The sequence below is a fragment of the Corylus avellana genome, chromosome 4 (assembly GCF_965113065.1).
Source record: "Corylus avellana chromosome 4, dhCorAvel1.hap1.2, whole genome shotgun sequence".
Classification (NCBI taxonomy): domain Eukaryota; kingdom Viridiplantae; phylum Streptophyta; class Magnoliopsida; order Fagales; family Betulaceae; genus Corylus; species Corylus avellana.
This window is the reverse complement of record NC_142493.1, coordinates 18,103,186-18,115,823: the sequence shown is the minus strand read 5'-3', so window position 1 is coordinate 18,115,823 and position 12,638 is coordinate 18,103,186. Positions and strand designations below refer to the sequence as shown.

The following is a 12,638-nucleotide window of genomic DNA, read 5'->3' as shown; positions in this document are numbered from 1 at the left end:
TAACTGTTTCAACATAACCTAAGAACCAACCGGTGGAGGAGAGAGAGAGCTTTCCCGGAGGTGGAGATTTTTGAGATCCTTTGTCGACGCCCAACCAACAATTTTCTTCATGAGTCGCCGGAGATCTTTCGCCGGAGTGAGAGAGATAGGCGTGAGGGAGGGAGAGCGGGACAGGGAGAGTGGGCTTTTGGGCTGTCGTCGGAGGGGATTCTCTAGTGGCGACAAAGATTTTCTGGCAGGAAGGAAGTGAGTGAGAGCGACAGGTAGAGGCAGCTGAGCTGGAATTGAAGAGATAGAAGAGTAAGCTAACAGGCTCTGCGGTTTTTTTTTTGAGAAATGCTACACCTCAATAAAAAGGTCATCTTTAGGCCATAAATGCTTACGTGGCATCAAAATTTTTTTTTGTCTTTTTCCCTTCCAACAGCACCTTCTCTCTCCATTGTCAGAAAACTTTTTGTTTCTTCCTTTTTCTCCTCTTCACTCCATTTCTCCCTCTCGCCATTTTCTCCCTTAGACGCCGTCTCTCTCTGTTCTCCCTCTTTGAGCTCTCACCTGTGTTGGTTGACTGGGTTCGAAAGCGGCGGTGGTTTGGGTCTGGCGGAAGTTTTTCTCAGAAGACACCATCGGCTTAGATCCGGTAACGGCGTTGGTTTGGGCCCCGGCAGGGGTTTTGCCTAGAAGACGCCGGAAACTTAGCTCCGGTAATGACCTTTTTTTGGGTCCCGGCGGGGGTTTTGCCTAGAAGACGCCGGCAGTTTGGCTCCGGCTGGTTTCCGTTTTGGTGTTTTCCATTTTGGATTCTTTCTTTGTCTGTTTGGTGTTTTCTGTTTTGGGTGCTTTCCATTTCGGGTTTTTTTTTTTTTTAATGGTAGCTGGATACTATGATGGTTATTGCTGATTTTAAGAATTGATTTTGGGATGTTATTACTTTTGGGGATTTCGGTGTGGAAGGGCTGAATTTGGGGGTGATGGTTCGATTTTTTGCCTACCATTTCCTTTGATTGCTTCAACCAACACCGGTGAGAGCTCAAAGAGGGAGAACAGAGAGAGACGGCGTCTGAGAGAGGGAGAAAATGGCGAGAGAGAGAAATGGAGTGAAGAGGAGAAAAAGGATGGGGATTTCGGTGTGGAAGGGCCGAATTTGGGGGTGATGGTTTGATTTTTTGCCTACCATTTCCTTTGATTGCTTCAACCAACATCGGTGAGAGCTCAAAGAGGGAGAATAGAGAGAGACGGCCTCTGAGAGAGGGAGAAAATGGCGAGAGGGAGAAATGGAGTGAAGAGGAGAAAAATGAAGAAACAAAAAGTTTTCTGACAGTGGAGAGAGATGGTGCTGTTGGAAGGGAAAAAGACAAAAAAAAAAATTTGATGCCACGTAGGCATTTATGGCCGAAAGATGGCCTTTTTATTGAGATGTAGCATTTCTCTTTTTTTTTTTCTTGAGTAATAAGTGGTCTGACATGGCATGGTCCACTGAGCATGCCATGTCATCAAGTCCGGAATTCCCCCGGATAGTTTCCTTGCGCCCTTCCCTCACGCCTCACCCAGCCTCCAAAGCCTTCGCTCAATGACTCTCGCTGCTGCCTTCAATGCCTTCAAGTCCTCCAATCTCATCTCCTGGAAACACGTACTCTCTCTCTCTCTCTCTGAAGAGACTATAAAATTCAAGTCAATCTGTAATTAAAAATAACAAAATAAAAAAAATTTAATTGATCCCCTAGATTTCCTATATTTTCTCAGTAACCAAACAGGAACTCACTTGTACTCCGATTTTCATACTTATCTTTCCCGAGTGTGATATACGTGATTTATTTTTTCACAGTCTGGCAGGCTTCAGCAAACCTTAGCTGGATGCATAGAGCGGACCGGGAAGGCTCTGCACTCCGGCGAGGTTTCCACTGTGAAACTATGGCCTGAGCTCGCCGGCCAAGGGAGGTATTTCGATTTCCGATCCAATTTGATTCCTGCGTCCGTCGATTTTGCCGAAGAATCGCCTCTCTGTACCACTCTCTGCAAGAATGGGTTCAGAATTCGAACCGTTGAGCACTTGCTCTCGGCATTGGAGGCCGTTGGTGTTGATAATTGCAGGATTGAAATACGGAATTTAAATCCTGAAGATCACGACGTCGAGGTTGGTACCTTGATTTTGTTAAGATTTCGTCAATGGATATAAGTACAAATTTAAGCTTGCTTTATCTCTAGCTTATGCCATTTAGGATTTCGGCTTTGGAGGAGGATACCAATTGCTGGTTTCCATTTTGATAATTTCTTTTTCTCCATCTCTCGTATGGATCTTGTAGGTGGTAAATGTGAATTTTGAATTATTAGACTGTGAAGATGTATGTACAATCAGTTTGCACTTAGGGGCTTGTTGAATTTTTGTGCCCTCTAATTTTGAATTTGACTTTAGATTTCATTTCGAATTTCTCCTTGAAATCGATCTGTCATTGTTGAAATCTTATTATGTGGACCCTCAATTTTTTTTTTTTTTCTTCCAAAAACAGCAAGGAGTATTGTCATTCTTTTGGAGTTTAGCATTTAGAGAATAGGATTGATGAGTGTGGTTTTTGGATCTTCTGTTGCCTAGTAAGTGAATTTTGTTCTTGCATAAATTGTCATTGTCAATAACAGTTTCTGTGGAGGATGTTTCGATGCAATTAGATTATATCATGCTCTTAAATTTTTCATATGTAATTCTCTCCATTTGGTGAAACTAGTTCTATCATACATTTGGTGAAACAGGGTGATATTGATGAAACAGCTTTTAACTGTATTCCTTTGGTGGAAGAATCAGTTAAAATTTGTTAATTTTAAGAGGATGTGTAAATTATGGACAGATTTGCATATGAAGCCAAATGGAATCTGTGTGTGTGGGCGCTTCCCAATTTATAGAGGATCAATTTGTTCTTGAGAGAATCAATCATTGACAGGTGTCGCCGAACCACCCCCAAATTCTTGGGGATGGTTTCGATACCCCCTTTAGCTGATTTGGGGTGGTTTGATCACCTCTTAGAATTTTATTTTAATTTTTTTTCTTTGTTGTTTTTGAAATCTTCTATGTTTTATATTTTTTATTATCGGGACACGTGTTGTATTATTATTATTGTTGTTGTTGTTGACGTGGCATTTTGACAGTTTTTGGTCAAAGTTTTAAACGTAAATTCGGGGTGCGAAGTTATTTGTCATTTATGCTTACCACATGGAGTTTTAAGTCACTTTTTAAACCCTATGGAGGCTTATTACAAATTGGCGTAACCACGAGGACTAATTTAACATTTTTCCCTGTAATAAAATCGAAATAGATGTCATCATGTATTTAACTTTATAATAGGAACTTTTAGAAATTGGCGTAACCACGAGGACTAATTTAACATTTTTCCTTGGAAGAGCATTTGGCGTACTAAGGCGCCTATGTGAGTGGCTTTTTTCGGGTGGACTGCGGCTCTAGGCAAAATTTTGACTCATAATACTTTGCGTAAGAGGAACATAGTGGTAGTGGAGTGGTGTTGTATGTGCAAGAAGACCGGAGAGACAGTCGATCATCTTCTTCTCTACTGTGAGCTCGCAAGTGCTCTTTGGCATTCAATTTTTATTCGGTTTGGGTTGCATTGGGTTATGCCTTGCAGGGTGAGGGACTTGTTCGATAGCTGGTAGTCGGGAGGACGATCCCGAAGGGCGGTTGTGTGGAAGATGATCCCTTTGTGTCTTATGTGGTGTATATGGAATGAAAGAAATGCTAGATGTTTTGAAAATTCTACTAGGACTATAAAGGAATTGACTCATTTTTTCTTCTTTACTCTTTACTCTTGGACGGCTACTTGGCTAGCTCCATTAGTGATTAGTTTTTCTGATTTTCTCTTTCATTTCTCTCCCTCTTAGGCGCTCTTTGTTTGTACTTCCCGTGTATGTGGGTTGCGCCCCTTTGCGCTTTTATTTATATCATTTACTTATCAAAAAAAAAAAAAAGGGAACTTTTAGTAGTTGGATGAAGGCTAACAACTGATAATGCTTGAACATGGTAATGGAAGACTGATAGTGCCAATAAATGCCCAAACAGGTTCCGATCTTTGATGGCTCTGCAAAAGAATGGGTAAAGGCGATAGAACAAGTTGGGTTAAAGGTGGCCAAAGATCAGTCTGGCAACAATTGTGAGAAAATGGCTCCTCATGTGAATGAACCAATGCATGTGTGGAGGAGTGATTCTTTTGTTGCTGCATTCCCTTCACAAAAGGTTCAAATAACTTATGGAATTGACTTTCCACAGGTATGCTTTTTGCTGGACTGTCAATTTCTGTTTTCTAAACTACAGAACTTGAAAATTGAGAAGCTTACTGCTGCTTCTGTGTTATTATCATTTTTTTTAAGCATATATGAATCTTATTACAGCTTCTCATTTCTTTATTTGTTACCCGTATTCGACAGCGACCACAAATTAAACGAATGGGATGGCTATTACTGATCTGTACATTATTCCTGTCTTTTTCTGCATGTGCAATGGGAAAAATTTGTAGGTTGATTGGATTGATCCAAGTTTTGGGAATATACCTTGTATAGCACTAAATGGTTGAATTCAGCCTTTCTAAGTTTGAAATAGGACTAACTATCACCAAATTTTGGTGAAGTACCCTTGCGTGTTATTGCTATAATAAGCTTATATTCTTGTTTAGTTAGGTACAATTTTTTTAGACAATGAAAGCTTAAAATTGGGAGATATTGATGAACCAAAATAAAATGATACGCTTTGAAGTGTTGTTACAGGTTTTTTTCTTCTTCTTTTTGATAAGTAATTAAGATATCATTAATGGCTTTTCACTTATAGAACTTAGTGATTTTCATAATCAGTTATCAAATAAAATACTTAACGTAGAATAGAGAGAACCCCATTATTTTTCTTCTTGAGATTTGGTAAGGTTGCTGCAATGCCTGGTTACTTGGGATTTGGTACTCAAGAATGGTGAAATTGGTGACGAGTTTAAATTCCATTTGTGAACTGGTCGAGAATTTGTACTACGATGAAATTATGTGGGTTGGAGGTTAGAAACTTGATTCAATTCAATCGAAATGGCTTTGGCATTATGCTACGGAGAGTGGAGCATTGTGGAGATTGATAATCGAGACTAAATATGACAATTTAAGGGGAGGTTGGTGTTCCAAGGAGGTACTAGAGCCATTTGGAGTGGGTTTGTGGAAACATAAAAGGAGGGAGTGGGAAACGTTATCAAGATTTGTTAGATTTTAGGTGGGTGATTTGTCCAAGGTCAATTTTTGTCATAATGTGTGGTGTGGGGATCAACCATTGAAGATATCTTATCCAATTTTGTTTAGTATTGCACGTTGCAAGGATACGTGGGTGGCGGATCTCATGCTGTACTGAAATGGAAGTATTCATTGTAATATAATTTAAACTAGACCTGTCCAAGACGAGGAGGTGGAGTTGGTCTCCTATTTCTTTGAGATGTTGTATTCTCTCATAGTAAGGCAAGGAGACATGGATATAATATGTTGGATCCCTTCCAAGAGGCATAGGTGTGAAGTGAAGTCGTTTTATCATGCGTTAACCATATCTATGGGCTCCCTGTTTCTGTGGAAGAGTATTTGGAGAGTTAAGGCTCCTTTGAGAGTGACGTTCTTTGTGTTGATGTCGACTTTAAAATATTGACGTTGGATAATTTGAGGAGGTAGAACTAATGGATTGTTGTTGTATGTGCAATAAGAGTGGAGAGTCTATTGATTATCTTTTTCTTCATTGTGAAGTAGTAAGAGATTTATGAAGCTTGATATGTAATTTGTTTGGTGTGGATGGGTTATGCCAAGAAGGGTGAGAGAGTTGTTGATGAGTTGAAGAGGTTAGGTGGGGCGTCGTGATATTTTAGAAGTTTGGAGGTTGAATCTGCTATGTTTAATGTGGTGTATTTAGAGAGAGCGGAATGCATGGAGCTTTGAAGATAGAGTCACTAGGTGATATTTGAACTCTTCACCTAGCCCACTCCACAAGCAATCACGTTGGATCTTCTCAATGCGTTTGGCAACACTCGCTAGGAGAGGGAAGAGGGACATAAAAAACTTAGGCAGATTCACGTGAGTACTCTTGATAAGGGTAACGTTGCTACCCTTAGACAAGTACGTCATTTTCTAACTGACCAACCGAGATTCCAACTTCTCAATAACACCATCCTAGATATGCTTAGCCTTATAGAAGGCCCCCAACGGTAACCCAAGATACTTGACCAGAAGTTTGGAAACCCCACACCCTAGGATACGAGCCAACCTTCCCACTTGAGAAACATTCCCCACAGGAACCAATTCTGACTTATCCAGATTTACCTTTAAGCCCAACACCCCTTCAAAACACATAAATAAGCACTGCAGATGACGCAAATGAGAAAGCAAAGCATCACAAAAGATCTGAGTATCATCAGCAACATAAGATAGGAGGAACCAAAATTGCCCATAGAGAAGCCTTCCAACAACCCCCCACTCATTGCAGCATATATCATTCTACCTAGAGCCTCCATCACAAAAACAAACAGCAGGGGTTATAAGGGGTCCCCTTGTCTCAACCGACGATAACTACCAAAGAATCCTGTATTCCTCTAATGAAGGCACGTGCGTAGGAGTGTTGCTGATCTGGGTTATGCCTAGAAGTTTTGTTGATCTGCTTAATTGTTGGTGATCCTTTGGTAGGCCTAGGAGTGTTGTGGTGTTGAAAATGGTGCCTACGTGCCTTTTTTGGTGTGTATGGAAGGAAATGAATGATAGGTCCTTTGAGGACAAAGAGAGGACGTTGGGAGAAATTTTATCTTTGTTCTATGAAACTTTGTATTTATGGACGGCGGAATATGTGTATCCTCTGTTGATTAATTTTAGTGATTTCCTTGTTCGTTTTTTCCCTGCTAGTTATGTGGCTCCTTTTGTATACTCCCAATGTACTTAGGGCGCCTTACGCTTCTTATGAGATTGATTTATTACTTATAAAAAAAAATAAAAAAAAGATAGGTGGCGGAGCTGAAAAGGATTATGTTCAACATCCTCTACACATGGATAGTAGCTCATAATAGTATGCTTTTTTCTAACTTTTTAAACCTTCGTTCTTCTTTTTTTAATGATTAGGGATTCTCTTATATATTTCCTTTGTACTAGGGTTATGCCCCTTAGTGCTTTTTTAATGAGATTATATTACTTATGGAAAAGAAGACCTGGAATAGATTTATGAATGTCAATTTTAAGTATTCAATAGTAGTGTTCCATGTAATAGAGATGAGGTTGAGTTGTCTTATTTCCTAGGAGTATTTAATAATTCACAATTTTTTTTTTTGTTTTTAATATTATAGGTACATGCTATTGGCTGCCAGTGGTTTTCTGCAGTCTCCTTGGACAATTCTTTGTATTCTGAACAGATAGCTTCATCAAGAACCTTCTGCGTTTATGAGGAGGTTTGATTTATTATTTCCTGATTCCTATCATGGTTTGATAATTTGCTTTTGAAGTAACACGAAAGTGACTTTATAATCAGTAAAAACACTGTGACATTGAGGTCTCTTTTCTTTCTGAATTTTTTTTTTTAAAAAAAAATTGTAATTGAAGTAATGGTTGTTGTATTTGACACCTGAGCTATAGTTGGAAGCAATGTAAAGAGAAGTTCCCTCTTATGAAAAAGCGTATTGAATTAATATCTAGAAAAGCTAGGTCGCATTGTAAACTCGAAATGTATAATTGTCTCTCATAATTTATATATTGAATGACTTTATAAGTTACAAAGGATCATACATTAATTGTGATTTTGAAAAGAAAAACAGCTGTTTACCTGCATATTGCGAATTCTTATAACAGAGAAATTGCTTAATGTTATAGGGTGGAAATGAATCAGAGTTATTTGGCAAGAGGTATCTTGTAATAATATGTTTTAGAAACCATCGTTCCCTCAACTTGTGCCTCATAATGCAGTTATAGCCATTTCTTGTTGCCAGTGATGACATGCATATCATTGTATACGAGAATGACATGATATGCATGCTTATGGAGTTTCTTTTTTCAGCAGACTACTGTTTCTGCATTCCTTTTTCTCTTGTTCCCTACAAACTACATCCAAATATTTTAAGTAAAATAATTGTGACTCTTTTTCTATATGTTGTGTTGGAAGAATCAAATAAGTGAAATATATTATGATTAAACAAATCTATTTTGTTGGTTCAATATTAGTTCTTGTGTCAGCTTCAAATATCCATTTAATGAAGTGGACAGCATATTGTCACAAGTATGTGATAGAAGTGCAGAATATTACATCAACAAAGTGCTGCTGGTTTTATCAACTTTAGAAGAAAAAAACAAAAAAAGTTTAACAAGGCTATGTGGTCCATTGGGTAAAGGCGGCAAAACATAGCTATATATACTACTTTGATATGGTCAGTGATATGTCTGAAGCTAAGTGTGACCTCTTTTTTTCAAGTTAGTCTTATATTGTTGAATCTATGTTGCTAATGATAGTGTTTACATTGGAAAAGCCTTGCAGGTGGAGAAAATGCGCAATGCTGGACTCATAAAGGGTGGCTCACCAGAAAATGCCATTATTTGTAGGTACATGCCTCATCCATATATACACGACAGCAGTTTTTTCCTCTCAAGCGTGTAGGAAATCAGTTAGGTTCAAACAGGGACATGAGAAACTTTACACAGCTGTGCAACCTCAGAAATTAGTTTACCTCCATTTTTCATCACATACATGATCCTAATTTCTTCTGCAGTGCCAGCAAAGGTTGGGTGAACCCCCCACTGCGTTTTGCTGACGAACCTTGTCGCCATAAGGTCTTGGATCTTATTGGTGACCTTTCCCTTTTTGCACAGTTTGGCAGTCAAGGGCTTCCAGTAGCGAACATAGTGGCCTACAAGGCATGTATCTTGCTAAACTTTTCTTCCCTGTTTTGGATGCTATAATTTGTTGATAATTGATTAATAATCTATCAAGTTTGAATGTGGTATGCTTTTGCACTTCAACATGAAAATTGGGACGTCTACTACATTCAAACTGTGGAGACAAGGACATGACTAATACCTTATTTTGTATGTTTACACCGTTCACATTGTTATATGTTTTTGTTTTTTTAGGGAACTTCATCTAGCTATCTTTAGTAGGAAACCCATGATCCCACTTGCGTGTATGTTACTTTCACAAATCCCTTTTCGACCACTTTGTCCTGTATTGGGTCATAGTGACAGTACAGGCCGTCATGTCCTCTCCCAAACTCTTGAACCGCATGCTTTTATGCCTCCTTGTAGCCCTGTGCCTCAAACCAAATCATTTCTTCTTCTGGATGCAGCCAGTGGCTACACCATTGTCAATTTTCTTATATCATTACTTAATTTTCACTACTTCTTAGGCTCTTTACTCATACACTTCTTGTCTCTTATTTTTTATTTTATCATGACTAACTTTATATGTATCTTCATTTATGTATACCTTTCTTTGGTCATGTAACATAATGTATGTCAAGTTCTCTCCTCAAGGAATCTAATAGGCAATCATGTCGCTTCAGAAGTGTTTCACCTTCGTTCAGTTCAAATTCTTTTGGTAAAGGTCCTCAGTACCTGCCTGACCTTGTTGATGACCATTCAAATTAAGAAGAATGGTACTAAGAATATCTTGATGGCCATGAAATTTCACCGTACCCTTGAGTTTTGTCCTTTTACTGTTTGTGTTACACATGCTGTTATAAATCTATGAAAAAGTGTGCATAACTTGAGGGCATTTATCTTATCTAATGGATAAAATTAGTTTGCTGCTTGGTTTGCATCAGAGATCTTTGATCCTTTTTCCTTTAGAAAGTAGAATCTGCGTAGCATGAGGTTGAGAAGTGAGATTCTCCTTCAGTCGCTACCTGCTTTGATGGTGCCTATGCCTGTAAACCAGTTGCGGCATTAGGTTTCAGTTTGGGGCCATCATTTATATGTTGTGTCTAATTATTTTGGGCATACAAGTTTCTGAGAATATCTCTCTCTATATATATATATGAAAAAGACGTTGGTTGTCAAAACAAGAGAATTTAGGCAGAATGAGCTTGGGGCCATAGTTTGATGGATCTTAACGAGTTGATTATAATCCCTTATGTTCATCATTGTTTCTTCTAAACCCTTTATTTGGTCAATAACAAGGTTTGATTCAACTGGAAGCGTTTATTGGAGCCAACATAAATACAAGAACTTCATTTCATGTTGGGTTTTAAAAAAGAAATTAGTAGTGTAACAGTTATTAAATAAACTACAATTCATCGCTTGCACTGATGGCCGTTAGATTTCCCTGTTGTTTTCATTCTCCAGCTTGTAAAGTATTATTGTCGTTCTCCTTGTATTAATGCTGGTAGTGAGCTTTTAATTAACCTTGCAAATATCACAATTTTCGTTTTATAAGTTGTGCAAGCTTAAGCACTATGTACTGCAATCCACTTCGTCTTCTTCCTGTTTCAACTTTCAACGGCTTCATTGTCTGAAAGCTCATGGAAAAGAAGAATTTGTGTTGATTATATTCGTAAAAGTTTGTTCTACTCTCAAATTTGCTTTGTGCGTATGATCTAACGATTACTATTTACAATCCGTTCAATCAAGTTATGATTTTTTTTGCATGTGATACAGGGTGGCCATGCACTGCATGCTGATTTGGTGCGGCGGCTATCTGGAATGATTTAAAAGCTTAATCCAAAAGAGTTGTATTTACATGCATTTTTTGAGCAAAAGAATATAAGAAGCATCAACTCCTTTATGGATGTCCACTTACGGTGGGTAATATAGCTCTGTTGGTAGAGCTCCAATTTCATAATTAGTCGTTGCGATTACGAATTAGATGTCTAATTGTTCTTGTGTAATTCACGCAAAGGACTTTAGCATATCTAGAATGTAATTCACCTCCTCCCCTATAGATATATGCTCGTTTTGTAATTTTATTAACGTTTAAAATTGATAGGAATGACCTGATGAAGATTCTAGTGTAAGTGGAAATGTTAAAGACTCATTCAAGTCAATTTCTTTATGAACTTGGAGGAAATTCTCCGAAACCAAATAGTAATAAAAGTAAAGCCAGCAAGGCCCACATAATGGATAGGATGAAAGTCACCACTCGTTAACAAAATCTCCACTTAGACTCGAATTGTATCAAGTTTAACAATATTAATCTCCTTTGGACGTCTATGTCAAAGCCCCTAAGGGCAATGACAATCTACAAGTATTATTCGAGTTTATGCATCTCTTGAACTCAAGCATATGACTTAGTTTAGACATAACATTACACTTCTCTACCAATCTTGTTTGCGACAAAGCTTTCTCTGCTAATTATGTCTTTCTGTAGACTCATCTGCGCCCCATAACTTTCTTTCCTTTGAGCAATTCTACAAACTCTTAAAGTTTTATTTTTATGTGGTTACTATCTCTTTTAGCACACCATTTTATATTGTCTAAGAGTTCGTTTGAGATTGTGGTTTCAATAAGTTCGATTTTAAAAATTACGTTTTTAAAATCGCAAAGGCGTTTAATAAAACATGTTAAAAAGTTTTTTTTTTAATCAAATTTTTGTTATGCGAAATTGTGATTTTTGTTTAAATTTGTGTTTTTTCAAATAAATGCAAATTTGCACATTTTCAAATAAGTATCTTCTAATCGGCTTATAGAAATAGTAGATTTTTTATTATTTTATTATTTTGTAATTAAATCTTTTTTAATTTAATTTAATTTTTAAAAATTTTTAGAAATAGTAAATAAAACATGTTAAAAAGTTTTTTTTTTAATCAAATTTTTGTTATGCGAAATTGTGATTTTTGTTTAAATTTATGCTTTTTCAAATAAATACAAATTTGCACCTTTTCAAATAAGCATTCTCTAATTAGCTTATAGAAATAGTAGATTTTTTATTTTATTTTATTATTTTTTAATTAAATATTTTTTAATTTTATTTTATTTTTTAAAAATTTTAAAATAAGTACTTTTTAAATCGTAATGCCAAATGCCTTAAGTTTTATGATATCTCTTAAAAATACAAATTATTTTTACAAAATCGCGATCCAAACGCATCCCAAGTCTAAGCAAATAATATCGTCCAAGACATTGGACTTAATCGACTGAGTAAAGAATGGAGGCAAGACTGAGTATGAATGCAATTATGAAAAATAAATTCCTACTGGTAAAAAATGACATTATTGAATGCTAATTTAGAAATTCATTACAAAAAATATTGACCACACAAAAGACACTAGAGGCTAGAGAGGATCACATGGGGGTGGTAGGGACTTGAGAAAATGGGATTGCCACCTGAAACATATATACATCAAAACTGTTTATAATTGAAAAATGAGGCACCATAGTTTATTCCCACAATCAACATATTGCATCTCGTCATAACATGGAAAAAACATATAGAATTATTGCATGATGGTTCTGTTGATCTCATGTATTTCCTTTGGCAGTTGACCGAAATTATTCACAACAATCAGATTATGAATTCTAGAGAAAAATACACAATCATATAAAATTCTTACAATCTTTCCAAACAAAGTGCACCAATGGCTAAATCATATCCTAATGCTATTTTCATTAAGGTTTTAAATTGCCATGGTTATTCCTTTGTTTTTCTCTTTTTGTTTCTAAGCCTTAATATCTCA

General features: G+C 37.0%; 1 protein-coding gene across 2 annotated transcripts; it reads left to right on the top strand.

Moving 5' to 3' along the window:
* The first annotated feature begins 1,461 nt into the window (after positions 1-1,461).
* On the top strand, positions 1,462-11,086 carry LPXC1 (UDP-3-O-acyl N-acetylglycosamine deacetylase family protein). 2 transcript variants are annotated; one of them, XM_088516127.1, is made up of 7 exons: positions 1,462-1,627; positions 1,823-2,131; positions 4,058-4,264; positions 7,332-7,433; positions 8,510-8,574; positions 8,803-8,886; positions 10,624-11,086. In XM_088516127.1, exons 1-6 carry the CDS (start codon positions 1,568-1,570, stop codon positions 8,864-8,866), a joined length of 807 nt encoding a protein of 268 aa, XP_088372253.1. In that variant the 5' UTR covers positions 1,462-1,567; the 3' UTR covers positions 8,867-8,886; positions 10,624-11,086. The 2 variants fall into 2 exon arrangements, with proteins under 2 accessions (XP_088372253.1, XP_088372252.1); XM_088516126.1 differs by having other exon boundaries at positions 1,466-1,627; positions 8,742-8,886.
* Positions 11,087-12,638: the final 1,552 nt, after the last annotated feature.